This window comes from Cryptomeria japonica, chromosome 10 (genome assembly GCF_030272615.1).
Source record: "Cryptomeria japonica chromosome 10, Sugi_1.0, whole genome shotgun sequence".
NCBI classification, from domain to species: Eukaryota; Viridiplantae; Streptophyta; class Pinopsida; order Cupressales; family Cupressaceae; genus Cryptomeria; species Cryptomeria japonica.
In genome coordinates this window covers 791,943,734-791,960,265 of record NC_081414.1, presented here as the reverse complement: position 1 = coordinate 791,960,265, position 16,532 = coordinate 791,943,734, and the positions used below count along the sequence as shown (strand labels likewise).

The 16,532-nt window shown below is 41.3% G+C and overlaps 1 protein-coding gene across 1 annotated transcript; it reads left to right on the top strand.

Annotated features, from left to right (window-relative positions):
- Positions 1-3,121: 3,121 nt before the first annotated feature.
- LOC131039205 (uncharacterized) lies at positions 3,122-4,075 on the top strand. Its single transcript, XM_057971886.2, has one exon. It carries the CDS (start codon positions 3,122-3,124, stop codon positions 4,073-4,075), a length of 954 nt encoding a protein of 317 aa, XP_057827869.2.
- The last annotated feature ends 12,457 nt before the right edge of the window (positions 4,076-16,532 follow it).

The following is a 16,532-nucleotide window of genomic DNA, read 5'->3' as shown; positions in this document are numbered from 1 at the left end:
GTTGATGATGCATGGTTTGAGGTGATGCGTGTGAAGTAATTATTTCTTGGAGTGGCTACAATTATTTTAGGGCCTCATCTCTTTATGTTTTGGCATTTCGCAGTGGACGGTTTAGGCTTTCGTGAGTGTAGGTTTCGGATGTGAGTGTAAGGAAGGATGGAATCCAACTTCTCGCTGTCTATAGATGGCCAAATGCCTGCATTTCATGGTTCAATTTCAAGCAATCGATTGTTGAACGTTTTTAGGGTAGATGAGGAAGATTTTTGGAGTGTTGTGCGTCTGATGTTTGGGGAAGAATTTCTGGACTCAGACTGTCGCTCGCGAACAAATTTGGATATCTCATCCTTGTTTGTGGCACTGGCCTTGATGGTGGGAGGTTCGACAGATGAGGTGTTGCGGGTGACGTCCCTTGTGTTGAGACCTAAATGGTCGGGTGGTCTGGCGGAGGTGGTAGCTCGTGTAGAGATTGGCAAGGGTATGAGAATGGTGCAAGGGTCATGGCGGTGTCTCAGTGAGGAAATGGGAGTTGTGCAGTCATTGGTGGTGTGGTCGGCTTCTCGTTCTGTGGATGCTCAAATGGAGAATGCAAGAAATGCGTGGAGGGATGTTGTGAAGTTTGTGCAGGAACCAGGATCGGCAAAAAGAGCGAAAATGTGTGGCAAGCAAACCCCGGTGAAGTCGCAGGCTCCAATGGATGAAGATGGGCGGCCGTTGGTGCGTCACCAAATCCCTCAGAAGAGTACGAAGGTGGTGGAGTGCAGTTTGCTTCGAGGTGGCAGGTCGGGAACCTTGACAACTGGTGGGATGGAGATACCTGAGGCAAGTCCTAGTCAGGACATTCCTAATTTCTCTAGAGAGGAGGCCATTGGTTCGTTTCGATACGATGGTCCCATGGGGGTTGTCGGGTTTTGGGTGGGGAGGCTTTGTTGTAAGGTTTGCATATTGAATGGTAGGCTATGTAGGTGTGGTGTCAGTCTCGGGTTCTTTTGGTTTTGTAGGGGCTAGACCCCATTTTGTGGAATGCTGATGAACAACTTTAAGCATGTATACTTTCCTTTTTAAGCAATATAAATCTAACCTGGTTATCGATCAAAAAAAAAAGACATATATAATTTAAATTCATCTTCTCTTTAGATATTGGATCCCTTCATTTATTTTTTGTTTTGTCTTTTCCAATTTTTGATAAAAGATTTAAGTCATCCACAAAAATTTTTTAACTTGGGGAATAAATAAGAGTGAATAAAGAATAATTGAAAGAATTAAATAAGGATGAATAAAGAATAATCAAAAGAACCAAATAAAGGGTGAATAAAGAATAATCAAAGGAATCAAAATTAATACGAAAGTGTGCCACATTTCACTATATGTTAACATAAACATATTCTCTCAAAGAAAATATAAAAGTAATGTAAATTTGAACATTACATATGTAAATTTAATGCATGATTTGAAAGTACTTTGGGTTCATAGACTTAGTAAATACAGTGAAGTCATTTAATGATTTCAATTTTAATAGTGCACAAATTAAATAACAAAAAGACAAATATAATTTAAAGTAATCTTCTTCTTTTTTTTTGGTTTTTCCTTTTCTAATTCTTAATAAAAGATTTATATCACTCACAAAGAATTTTTAATTCGTGGAAGAGCATCGATAGTGATTATAGCTAACTTTATGCACCCATAGATTTTAAACAGTACCTCTGATTTCAACGATTTTTGTTTGGTTGCCTTGTATGCAACTTAACTATTTATAGCTATTGTTCTAGCTCCTAGGTAGTAAAGACGAATGTTGTGGGATACGTTATGCACACAATGGTCATAAAATGGTCATTTATTAGTGTCACTCAATACCTACTTAAAGATGCCTCGATAACTATGCACTACAACCACCTCAAAAATTGCCAATACTTATGTACAAATTTCCTAGTAACCGTGCATTTCCTAGTAACCATGCACTACAACCATCTCAAAAACTGCCAATACTTAAATGTACAAATTTTCTAGTTATACGCTATGATACCAATAAAATTGCACAACACTTTCAATCAAAATTTACAAATTTAAACTATTATTGATACATGTAAAATATATTAATGATTTTTTTTATTTTTCGATTTCTATAATGTTAGTAATTGAATAAACGAAGGAGTGAGGTCATTGGAACATGGTGGTCTACTGGACCCCTTCCCCTACCCGATTTTCCTCTCTACGCACTCAGGTTTCTGGTTAGTTTAATGTTTTGGTTTGCCTATCTCATTTCTTATGTTTTGAATGTTTTATCTGCCGTCAATAGCATTTTGCTATCGTTTGTCCAGTGAGAGAAATTGAAAATATGGACAGCAATGCAGGAGAAATGCAGAGAATATTGGGAGCGCTTCAGGTTTCAGAGTTGCTTGATTTGCTGACCAAAGGCAACCAACGGTTTGTACAGGGGGACTGGAAAGGGGCAATCGCATGTTATTCTGAATGCATAGACTCTGCTCTGAAAGATGTTCTTGTGAGTTGTTACTCTAACAGGGCAGAGGCATTGTTATAGTTGCAAGAGTACGGGAAAGCAGTAGAAGACTGCGAGAAAGCGCTGCAACTTCATTCCTCACATCTCAAGTCCCTCTTTCGCAAGGGCAGGGCTTTGCACGAGCTGAAGGAGTACAGCTTAGCCTGTTCATGTTTTCGACTGGCACTAGAGCAATTCCCAGCTGCAAAGGAAATATTGCCTTGCTATGAGAAATCGAAGAAGCTGAATGAAGAGAACCAGCAGGGTAAGTTTGATCTCTCTGCCTATTTTCTAAACGATTGCAAGCTGCAAGATATTCCAGAGTTGAGTAATTATATAGGTCCGGTAATTATTAAGAAGTCGCCTGTGCATGGTCGAGGTTTGTTTGTAACCAAGGATGTCGAGATCGGAGATACTCTGCTCGTGGAGAATGCAATTGCAATGAGCGGCATTTATCGCAGGCCGGTGGCCTTTGGTCGCAAAGGGAACCCTGCCAGCGTGCTTGAAGGTTTTATTCAAGACACTGTTGAGCAAACGGCCACTTGCGCAATGTCATGCCCCAGGATTTTAAGGCAATTGTAGCACCTTACTCAGTCAGCTTGGATACAGGAGGCAGAGGTCCCCGACATGGAGTTGTTCAGGGTAAATAACGGCAGTTGGAACAAATTTGGGGAAACCCCGAAGAATTTGCGAATCGACGCTTTTAAACTCAGAAAGGCTATGGAGCTCAACAATCTACTCACACATATAAGCCAGGATGAAGAAAAACCAGTGGAGGATGAACATGATGTAAACAGAAAGGTAGGGTTTTGGAACAGGGCAAGCAAAATGGAGCAATGCGGGTTTTGGGGGCTCCCATCTTTCATCAATCATTCATGTTTTCCAAATGCTAAATGCATGGTGGTGGGAAAAGCAATGTTCATTATAGCTGTGAGAGAAATTGCTGCAGGAGAGGAAATAACCGTGTCTTACTTCAGAAACTTTGTTCCACTGGTGGAACGCGAGAGCCATTTCATACATTTAGGGTTTCGCTGTAAGTGTAAGCGGTGTGTTTTGGAAGGGTTTCTTGATCCGTCTTTTGAGCAACTGAGTCATATTATTCAGAATTTTTACAACTCTCTGTTTGATCAAGCTGAACCAACAAATGTCTCATCCAGAGACATACAGTCCATGGTAGGATTCGCTGTACAGTTGGAGAATATTGATGCCCAGAGTAAAGAGAAGCACCTCATACGTGCCTCATTTTCTTGTATCTACAAATATGTTTATGCCGCTGCTATGAAATATCCTGATTTTAGTGTGCTATTACGGTTGCTTCCTACAAAATTGGAAGTGGCAGAGTCATTGCGGCATGCCGATCCAAGTTCTCCAATCTCCCTGGAACTGTTTCAGATGCTTGTAGAGGAAGTTCATGGACAAGAGAGAGATTTGCTTCTTCAAAAGACAATGGAAAACGGCATAGCAGTATTTGGAAAACAGAAAGAAGATGTTCTCAAAGCTCTAGTAGAGTCGCGATTTGTTATGCGTTTTCAAACTGTCAGGACCGGACCTGGAATCCCGATGAAATTTTCGTTTCAATAACATTTTAGCATCGTTTGAAGCTGTTGTTATACACGTATATAGAGAGAGGTTTTTAAAGCATCACTAATACCAAGATTTTAACTTCTGTGTTTTTATTTCATTCCAGCGTCAGACTAATGAAGTTTACAATTGAAAACTTCTATTCCACGATGTTTCAATTCTACAAAAGCTGAGTATTGAATTTTTTTAATCAGCAATATTTCAGATCACATTTTGTAATCCATCATTATATATATTGATTGATGGTTAAAAATTTTACACTTAAATCTAGATAGCGTTAAAGAAAACAATAAAGAAATTCAGACAATGTATTGAGATAATTCGACTTAAGATCAAATGTACTTTCAAACAAAATTATTTTAGATGCCCAATTGCAGGAGAAAGTATGCATATCACTGGATAATTATACCCTGTTTGTAGTAAAAAGAAATAAAGAAAGGAATAGAAAGAGCGTTTGAGAAAAGAGTTTTAAGTTGCCTAAAAATTGAAGAAATGTATGCTAAAACAAATGGAAACATGACTAGGGTGGAAGAAATTTTTGTGGTTGGTTCAACAAATAGTATTTTATTTAATGGCTCCTAAAATGTATGAAACAACTCTCCAGTCATAAAGATGCACCATGGCAATGATGACTAGATGTTACATTGAAGTTTTGACTTCTCATCAATGATGATTGTTGTTAAATTCATTTGAGGCAATGATATAGTGAATAGGTTGTAAACAATCCTCATCCATGAGAACTCAAAACATCAATTATGTAGCATCCAACCATCATGATGCATCACGATAGATGAATAGCCATTTCCTCAAATGTATAATACTATTCTTGAAGTTCCAACAATGGAAAAGGGTAAGTTTTGAATTTGCACTACTTGCCTCTATAAGAATTTAGTAGCAATTAGGAATATATTGCCTATGGGTGTATGCACGAAGTTGTGGTACCAAAAAGGTGCCACACTTCAAAAAAAAAATTAAATTGTCATAAGGCACGCGCCCTATAAGGTGATAGGGTGCGCGCCATATGACCTTTTCAAACCATAAAAAACATAAGTCCGCATTTTGGATACATTTTGCACTCCCAAACCCACGTTTGGCGATTTGGGTTGCCATTTTCTTGCTCTCGCCCTTTGTAGAAGCTTGATATTGGGCACTAAGTTGTCCATCTCTCATCAAAATGCCGCCACGCCATCAAAGAGCTCGAAGAGGTATGCATTTTTGTTTTCTTATTGTCATTTTTTTATTAATTTGAAGATTAAACTAGGTTTCTTGATTTAAATTTATTTTCATTATCAGGAAATGAGATCAAACAAGAAAATTTTGAAAACACTCAATCACCTCCTCATGAAGACCATATTGAAGAAGAAGCACATCAAGAACCTCCTACAATCCCTAGACATCCCATAGGTACACAAGAAAACCTATTAGGTAAAATAGAAAATAGCCAAAAAGAGCTTGAAGGTTTAATCACAAGGCTAAAGGATCCCACTGGAACAAACTCCCATAGAACAAACCTTGCCAGTTCTTTGCAATCTATAGTATCTCACATACAATCCATGAATGGGCAAATAAATTTTTATTCCAATAAGAAGGAAGAACAAAAGCAATTTTATGCTGACAAATCATCATATGCGGCAGTGAAGAAAAAGAAAATTAATAAATTTGACTTGTGTGCTCTTTTTACGAACCCCTGAACGAATCAACCTTTACACCCTGGATGTAGGAGATTCCCTATTCATTGGTGTCATCATGAAGGGATTAAGAACAATTTTTGGGATAGGTGGTGGATGGTATTTGATCAACCCCCATGCAATAATCATGAGGTACCCCAATACTTTTTGAGAAAACTGTACTGTGAGTTTGTCCTTAATGAGATCCCAAACTATTTTGATTTTCTAGATTTCCAAGGTAGAGGTGGGGGTTCCTCACATGATAGAGAGGGTGCACAACGTGACCCAGATCTCCCACCAAGACCCTTGGCCAGACCTATGGTGGAGCATGTTATTATTCCTTCCATTGTGAAGGAGAGTGTTGAGGTCGAAACTCTAGACTCCATTAGCTCACTCACTCAGACCCTTATACAGTATGCTAGGCCTCTAGTAGAGGGTGATGCGAGTGATGATGGTGATTCTTCTAGGCATCGAGTTCCAGCTCATTTTTGTCGATCTTGTGGTTCTCTTTGCACTTATGATCCTAATTGTACTGAGAATGAACGTGTAGGAGCGGAGTTTGCTACAGAGAACATTGTTATGACAGAATCCTTGTTGAACGAAACATTTGACATTGATACCCAGGTGAATTTCATTACAAGTTCATTTCATTCTTTTTATTAAATCTTATATGAAAATTTAAGAATATATCTAAATTAGTAAATTATTATGATAAAAAATCAGGGTCAAAGTGTTCACAATACTAGCAACATTCCTGCAGCACCCTTTTCCACGACTTCGTCGACTCCACAGGTATACAATGAGTGAAGAAATATAATTATTATATGTAGATAGTTGAAACTTATGTAAATGATTTTCTAATTACTCATTTTGGATGTCAAATAGTTTGATGCTAGAGCTTCAACATCAACACCTCGCAGTGTATTTCATCGACAATCTTTCAACCAGGTAAGCAGTTTATCTTTAATGTTGTTATTAAATAATATAGATAGTTTTGGTGATTGATCAATATACTTTGTTTAATTTTCAGATGTTGACATCAGAGACTCCTCCTGTTGTTCGCGCATCAATGGAGCGCAGTGTTGCTACAGCAGTAGCAAGTTCAACTGCTTTGACAGAAGTATAAGACATTTTTGTAAATTTAGTAAATTTAGCATTACATTTGTTATCTTAATAATATGTTATTGAAAATTTTAATGACACTTGTATTTAGTTTAATTTATATTGCAATGCCTACACGAGGGGCTTGTCACTCCAGATCATGAACGCGCACCTGTTGTGGATGAACATCATGATTATTTGTATGTGGTAAGTGACTATTCTATTATATGTCATTCTAAAATTCAATTTTTGTATATGCTAACATCATTCTTTTCATCATATCTGGTGGAGTTACAAAAAAGTCTGGAGAGGAGGTCGAGTGAGCGTACTCGAAAGATACTTGCATCATATACATCTCCATCCCCCCAAGAGCCAAAGATATCTTGTGATCTGTTTCCTTCCCCTAGAGGGAAATGAATAGAATATGGTCCTATGTTGTATGCCTATATGGCAATTTTGAACATATGTTTGTATTACGAATATGTAACATTCTATGTCCATATGGCTTTTGGCAAGCTCCTATTTGACTTTATTGGATACCATGTTGTATGCCTATATGGCAATTTTGAACATACGAATACGTGACATTCTATGTCCATATGGCTTTTTGCAAGCTCCTATTTGACTTTATTGGATACCATGTTGTATGCCTATATGGCAATTTTGAACATATGTTTTGTATTACAAATATGTGACATTCTATCTCCATATGGCTTTTGGCAAACTCCTGTTTGACTTTATTCGATATCATGGTGTATGCCTTTATAGCAATTTTGAACATATGTTTTGTTTTATGAATACATGACATTCTATGTCCATATGGCTTTTGGCAAGCCTATTTGTCTGTATTGGATATATTTGATACTTTTATCGGTATATAATGTTGTATGGATTTGTAGATTTTTGGTTAAAGCAAATCATTTATCATGGTTATCCATAATTGCAGTACAAATGATTAAATGAATAATTGCACAAAGTTTATTGTTAATTAAACTTTGAACCTAAATATGTGTTTGTAATCCAAGACACAAACTTATAGGGATCAACACAAAATCAATAGTTATAGTCGAAATAAGACTATATAAGGGAAACATGGAAAGAATAAAAACTATACAATGTAAGACACCATTGTACCAACACCCATTCTAAAAAAATTGCATAGCCCATACACTTCTATTCATCTAATGCTTATCCTAATAGAGCTACTTTAAATGACTCCCAACAATTAATAATAATTAAGAGTATTTAGGTCTATTAATCTAATGCATAGCCTAATAGAGTGTCATAGCATGACCCTGTAGGATCAGACGACTCATTCATATGTCTCACGGGCGTCGAGAAACGCGTCGCCGAAGTTTGACAACTTTTCGCGCTTTGAGCACTTAAATGGGATGGCCGGTAGGGTGTGGCCCGCATCAATCGGACGAGTTGGAGAGAAAAATGAAGGCATTTCTAGCATAAAACCGGCCACCTAGATGTGTACGAGCTGACAGTTTAGTGCCACGACGAGCAGATTGAAAGATGAGGCATTGTGCAACTTTTCATTGAACTCATATGATGCTTTTTGTCGCAACTAAGAAAGTGTCGCCACGAGAAATTGGATCCGAGTCTTCAGAAACCGAGAGAGGCTTTTTTAGAGTGCCATAACATGAACCCGTAGGATAAGATGGCTCATTCATATGGTTAACGAGCGCTGAGAAACGCGATGCCGAATATTGACAACTTTGAGCAACTTGAGCACTTATGCGATTTCGCTGCTAGGGTGTGGCCCGCATCGATCGGACGAGTTGGAGAGAAAAACGAAGGAAAACCTAGCATAAACCCAACCACCCAGATGTGTACGAGCTAACGGTTCGGTGTGACGACGAGTGGATTGAAAGACGGGGCATTGTGCAACTTTTCATTGAACTCATCTAACGCTTTTTGACGCAACCAAGAAAGTGTCGCCACGAGAAATTGGATCCGAGTCTTCCAAAATTGAGATAGGCTTTTTTAGAGTGCCATAAAATGACCCCATAGGATCAGAAAGACTCGTTCTTATGATTAACGAGCACCGAGAAATGCGATGTCGAATATTGACAACTTTGAGCAACTTGAGCACTTAAGCGATTTTCGCTGCTAGGGTGTGGCTTGCATCGATCAGACGCATTGGAGAGAAAAATGAAGGCATTCCTAGTGTAAACCCAGCCACCCCGATGTGTACGAGTTGAAGATTCAGTGCCGCGACGAGCGGATTGAAAGATGGGGCATTGTGCAACTTTTCATTGAACACATATGACGCTTTTTGTCGCAACCGAGAAAGTGTTTCCACGAGCAACTGGATCCAAGTCTACCTAAACCGAGAGAGGCTTTTTTAGAGTGCCATAACATGACCCCGTAGGATAAGATGATTCATTTTTATGATAAACGAGCGTCGAGAAACACGATGCCGAATATTGACAACTTTGAGCAACTTGAGCACTTAAGCGATTTTGCTACTAGGGTGTGGCCCGCATTGATCAGACGAGTTGGAGAGAAAAATGAAGGAATTCCTAGCATAAACCTGACCACCCCGACGCGTACAAGCTGATGGTTCAGTGTTGCGACGAGCGGATTGAAAGATGAGGCATTGTGCAACTTTTCATTGAACTCATCTAACGCTTTTTGTCGCAACCGAGAAAGTGTCGCCACGAGAAATTAGATCCGAGTCTTCTGAAACTAAGATAGGCTTTTTTAGAGTGCCATAAAATGACCCCATAGGATCAAACGACTCATTCTTATGATTAACGAGTGCCGAGAAACGGGATGCCAAATATTGGCAACTTTGAGCAACTTGAGCACTTAAGCGATTTCGCTACTAGGGTGTGGCTTGCATCAATCAGACGCGTTGGAGAGAAAAACGAAGGCATTCCTAGCATAAACCCAGCCACCCTGACGCGCACAAGCTGAAGATTTGATGTTGCGACGAGCAAATTGAAAGATGGGGCATTGTGCAACTTTTCATTGAACTCATCTGACGCTTTTTGTCGCAACCGAGAAAGTGTTTCCACGAGCAGTTGGATCCAAGTCTACCTAAACTGAGAGAGGATTTTTTAGATTGCCATAACATGACCCCGTAGGATCAAATGACTCATTCTTATGATAAACGGGCGCCGAGAAACGCGATGCCGAATATTGACAACTTTGAGCAACTTGAGCGCTTAAGCGATTTCGCTGCTAGGGTGTGCCTCGCATCGATCCGACTAGTTGGAGAGAAAAATGAAGGAATTCCTAGCATAAACCTGACCACCCCGACGCGTACAAGCTGATGGTTCAGTGTTGCGACGAGCGGATTGAAAGATGAGGCATTGTGCAACTTTTCATTGAACTCATTTGACGCTTTTTGTCGCAACCAAGAAAGTGTCACCATGAGCAATTGGATTTGAGTCTACCTAAACCGAGAGAGGCTTTTTTAGAGTGCCATAACATGACCTCGTAGGATCAGACAACTTATTATTATGATTAACGAGCGTTGAGAAACGCGATGCCGAATATTGACAACTTTGAGCAACTTGAGCACTTAAGCGATTTTGCTGTTAGGGTGTGGCCTGCATTGATCGAACGAGTTGGAGAGAAAAACAAAGGCATTCCTAGCGTAAAACCGGCCACCTGGACACGTACGAGATGATGGTTCGATTCTGCGATGAGCGGATTAAAAGATGGGGCATTGTGCAACTTTTCATTGTACTGATCTGACGCATTTTGTCGTAACCGAGAAAGTGTCGCCACATGCAATTGGATTCGATTCTTTCAAAACCGAGAGAGGCTATTTTAGACTGCCATAACACAACCCTGTAGAATCAAATGGCTCATTCTTATAATTAATGGGCGTCGAGAAATAGGATGTCGAATATTGACAACATTGAGCAACTTGAGCACTTAAGCGATTTCGCTGCTAGGGTGTGGCCCACATCGATCGAACGAGTTGGAGAGAAAAATGAAGGCATTCCTAGCGTAAACCCTGCCACCACGACACAAACAAGCTAAAGATTTGGTATCGCAACGAGCGGATTGAAAGATGAGGCATTGTGCAACTTTTTGTCGCAACCGAGAAAGTGTCGCCATGAGCAATTGGATCTGAGTCTACCTAAACCGAAAGATGTTTTTTTAGAGTGCCATAACATGACCCTGTAGGATCAGACGATGCGTTCTTTTGATTAACAGGCGCCGAGAAACGCGATGCCGAATATTGACAACTTTGAGCAACTTGAGCACTTAAGCGATTTTGCTACTAGGGTGTGGCCCACATCGATCAAACGAGTTGGAGAGAAAAATGAAGGCATTCGTAGTGTAAACCCAACCACCTAGACGCGTATGAGCTAACGGTTCGGTGCCACGACGAGCGGATTGAAAGATGGGGCATTGTGCAACTTTTCATTGTACTCATCTGATGCTTTTTGTCGCGACCAAGAAAGTATCGCCACGAGCATTTGGATCCGAGTCTTCCGAAACTGAGAGAGGCTATTTTAGAGTGCCATAACACAACCCCATAGGATTAGATGACTCATTCTTATAATTAACAGGCATCTAGAAACGCGATGTCGAATATTGACAACTTTGAGCAACTTGAGCACTTATGTGATTTCGCTGCTAGGGTGTGGCCCGCATCGATCAGACGAGTTCAAGAGAAAAACAAAAGAATTCCTAGCGTAAACCCAGCTACCCCAACGCGTATGAGCTGACGGTTCAGTGCCGCGACGAGCGGATTGAAAGATGGGGCATTGTGCAACTTTTCACTGAACTCATCTGACGCTTTTTGTCGCAACCGAGAAAGTGTTGCCACAAGCAATTGGATCCGAGTCTACCTAAACCGAGAGAGCCTTTTTTAGAGTACCATAACACAACCCTATAGGATCAGACAACTCATTCTTGTGATTAACGAGCGCTGAGAAATGCGATGCCAAATATTGACAACTTTGAGCAACTTGAACACTTAAGTGATTTTGCTACTAGGGTGTGGCCCGCATCGATCGAACAAGTTGGAGAGAAAAATGAAGGCATTCCTAGCGTAAACCTGGCCACCCTGATGCGTACGAAATTACGATTCGGTGTCGCGACAAGCAGATTGAAATATGGGGCATTGTGCAACTTTTCATTGAACTCATCTAACGTTTTTTGTCGCAACCGAGAAAGTATCGCCACGAGAAATTTGATCCGAGTCTACCTAAACCGAGATGAGCTGTTTTAGAAATCCATAACACGACCTCGTAGGATCAAACGACTCATTCTTATGATTAACAAGAGCTGAGAAACGCGATGCCGAATATTGACAATTTTGAGCAACTTGAGCACTTGAGCGATTTCGCTACTAGGGTGTGGCCCACATCGATCAGACAAGAGCAAAACAAAGGCATGCCTAGTGTAAACCCGGTCACCTCGATGCAAACGAGCTGACGATTCAGTGTCGCAACGAGCAAATTGAAAGATGGGGCATTGTGCAACTTTTCATTAAACTCATCTGATGCTTTTTGTCACCACGAGCAATTGGATCTGAGTCTACCTAAACCAAAAGAGGCTTTTTTAGAGTACCATAACACGACCCCATAGGATCAAATGACTCATTCTTATGATTAATGGCCACCAAGAAATGCGATGCCGAATATTGATAACTTTGAACAACTTGAGCACTTAAGCGATTTCGCTGCTAGGGTGTGGTCCACATCGATCGGACAAGTTGGAGAGAAAAATGAAGGCATTCCTAACGTAAACACAGCCACCCAGACGCGTACGAGCTGACGTGATGAGCGGATTGAAAGATGGGGCATTGTGCAACTTTTCATTGAACTCATCTGACGCTTTTTATCGCAACCGAGAAAGTGTCACCACGAGCAATTGGATTCGAGTCTACCTAAACCAAGAGAGGATTTTTTAGAGTGCCATAAGATACCTCATTCTTATGATTAACGAGCACCGAGAAACGCGATGCTGAATATTGACAACTTTGAGCAACTTTAGCACTTAAATGATTTCGTTGCTAGGGTGTGGCATGCATTGATCGGACGAGTTGGAGAGAAAAACGAAGGCATTCTTAGTGTAAACCCGGCCACCCCGATGCGTATGAGCTGATGGTTTGGTGCCACGACGAGCGGATTGAAAGATGGGTCATTGTGCAACTTTTCATTGAACTCATTTGACGCTTTTTGTCACAATTGAGAAAGTGTCGCCAAGAGCAATTGGATCCGAGTCTACCGAAACCAAGAGAGGATTTTTTAGAGTGCCATAAGACAACCCTGTAGGATCAGACGAATCATTCTTATGATTAGCGGGCACCGAGAAACGCGATGTCGAATATTGACAACTTTGAGCAACTTGACCACTTAAGCGATTTCCCTGCTAGGGTGTGGCCCGCATCGATCGAACTAGTTGGAGATAAAAACAAAGGCATTCCTAGCGTAAACCTAGCCACCCGGACACGTACGAGCTGACGGATCGGTGCGGTGACAAAAGAATTGAAAGATAGGGCATTGTGCAACTTTTCATTAAACTCATCTGACGCTTTTTCTCGCAACCGAGAAAGTGTCGCCACGAGCAATTGGATCAGAATCTGCCTAAACCGAGAGAGGATTTTTTAGAGTACCATAACACGACCCCATAGGATCAGATGGATTGTTCTTATGATTAATGGGCACTGAGAAACTCGATGCCGAATATTGACAACTTTGAGCAACTTGAGCACTTAAGCGATTTCGTTGCTAGGGTGTGGCCTGCATCGATCAGATGAGTTGGAGAGAAAAATGAAGGCATTCCTAGAGTAAACCTAGCCACCCAGATGCGTACGAGATGATGGTTCAGTGTCGCGACGAGCAGATTGAAAGATGGGGCATTGTGCAACTTTTCATTAAACTCATCTGACACTTTTTGTCACAACCGAGAAAGTGTCTCTACGAGTAGTTGGATCCAAGTCTACCTAAACCGAGAGAGGCTTTTTTAGAGCTCCATAACATGACCCCATAGGATCAGATGGCTCATTCTTATGATTAACAGGCGTCGAGAAACACGATGCCGAATATTGACAACTTTGAGCAATTTGAGCACTTAAGCGATTTCGTTGCTAAGGCATGGCCCACATCGACGGACGAGTTGGAGAGAAAAATGAAGGCATTCCTAGCGTAAACCCAGCCACCCAGATGCATACAAGATGATGGTTCGGTGTCGTGATGAGCGGATTGAAAGACGAGGCATTGTGCAACTTTTCATTGAACTCATTTGATGCTTTTTGTCACAACTGAGAAAGTGTCGCCACAAGCAATTGGATCCGAGTCTTCTGAAACCGAGAGAGGCTTTTTTAGAGTGCCATAACATGACCCCGTAGGATCAGATGGCTTATTCTTATGATTAACGGGCACTGAGAAACACGATGCCAAATATTGACAACTTTGAGCAACTTGAGCACTTAAGCGATTTCACTGCTAGGATGTGGCCCGCATCGATCGGATGAGTTGGAGAGAAAAATGAAAGAATTCCTAGTATAAACTAGGCTACCCTGACGCATACGAGCTGACGGTTTAGTGCGGTGACAAAAAGATTGAAAGATAGGGCATTGCGCAACTTTTCACTGAACTCATCTGACGCTTTTTCTCGCAACCGAGAAAGTGTCGCCATGAGCAATTGGATCCGAGTCAACCTAAACCGAGAGAGGCTATTTTAGAGTTCCATAACACAACCCCGTAGGATCAGATGACTCATTCTTATGATTAACAGACGTCAAGAAACGCGATGCCGAATATTGACAACTTTGACCAACTTGAGCACTTAAGCGATTTCGCTGCTAGGGTGTGGCCCCCATCGATCGGACGAGTTGGAGGGAAAAATGAAAGCATTCCTAGCGTAAACTCGAGCACCTAGATGTGTATGAGCTGACAGTTCGGTGTTGCGATGAGTGGATTGAAAGATGGGGCATTGTGCAACTTTTCATTGAACTCATCTGACGCTTTTTGTCACAACAGAAAAAGTGTCGCCACGAGCAATTGGATCCGAGTCTACCTAAACCAAGACAGGCTTTTTTAGAGTGCTATAACATGACCCCGTAGAATCAAATGACTCAATCTTATGATTAACAGGCATCGAGAAACGCGATGTTGAATATTGACAACTTTGAGCAACTTGAGCACTTATGCAATTTAGTTGCTAGGGTGTGGCCCGCATCGATCGGACGAGTTGGAAAGAAAAACGAAGGCATTTATAGTGTAAATCGGGCCACCCAAATGAGTACGAGCTGATGGTTCAGTGCCACGACGAGCGGATTGAAAGATGGGGCGTTGTGCAACTTTTCATTGAACTCATCTGACGCTTTTTGTCGCAACCGAGAAAGTGTCGCCATGAGCAATTAGATCTGAGTCTTCCGAAACCGAGATAGGCTTTTTTAGAGTGCCATAACATGACCCCGTAGGATCAGACGAATCATTCTTATGATTAATGGGCGTCGAGAAACGCGATGCCGAATATTGACAACTTTGAGCAACTTGAGCACTTAAGCGATTTCGCTACTAGGGTGTGGCCCGCATCGATCAGACGAGTTGGAGAGAAAAACAAAGGCATTCCTAGCATAAACCCGGCCACCCCGACGCATACGAGCTAACAGTTCGGTGCCACAACGAGCGGATTGAAAGATGGGGCATTGTGCAACTTTTCATTGAACTCATTTGATGCTTTTTGTCGCAACCAAGAAAGTGTCACCATGAGCAATTGGATACGAGTCTACCTAAACTGAGAGAGGCTTGTTTAGGGAGCATGATGGTACAAGAGCATGTATTAAAAGAGAAAAGCGATTTCGTTGCTAGGGTGTGGCCCACATCAATCGTACGAGTTGGAGAGAAAAATGAAGGCATTCCTGGCATAAACCTGGCCATCTGGACGTATACAAGCTAACGAGTCAGTGCCGCAACGAGTGGATTGAAAGATGGGGCATTGTACAATGTTTCATTGTACTGATGTGATGTTTTTTATCACAACCGAGAAAGTGTCACAACGAGAAATTGGATCTGAGTCTTCTGAAACCGAGAGAGGCTATTTTAGAGTTCCATAACACAACCCCGTAGGATCAGATGACTCATTCTTATGATTAATGGGCGTCGAGAAACGCGATGCCGAATATTGACAACTTTGAGCAACTTGAGCACTTAAGCGATTTCGCTGCTAGGGTGTGGCCCGCATCGATCAGACGAGTTGGATGGCAAAACGAAGGCATTCCTAGCGTAAACCCGAGCACCTAGACGCGTATGAGCTGACGGTTTGGTGCCACGACAAGCGGATTGAAAGATGGGGCATTGTGCAACTTTTCATTGTACTCATGTGACGCTTTTTGTCACAACCGAGAAAGTGTTGCCACGATCAATTAGATCCGACTCTACCTAAACCGAGAGAGGATTTTTTAGAGTTTCGTAACATGACCTAATAGGATCAGACGACTCATTTCTTACATGTCACCAAGGTTGAGAAATGTGATGCCGAATTTTGACAATTTTTTACACTTTGAGCACTTTAGGGATTTTGCTGCCAGGGTGTGGCCCGCATCGATTGGTTGAGTTCGATAGAGGAACGAAGACATTCCTAGCTTAAAATTGGCCACCCGGATGCGTACACACTAACGGTTCGACGCCGCAATGAGTGGATTGAAAGATGGGGCATTGTGCAACTTTTCATTGAACTCATGTGACGCTTTTTGTCGCAAC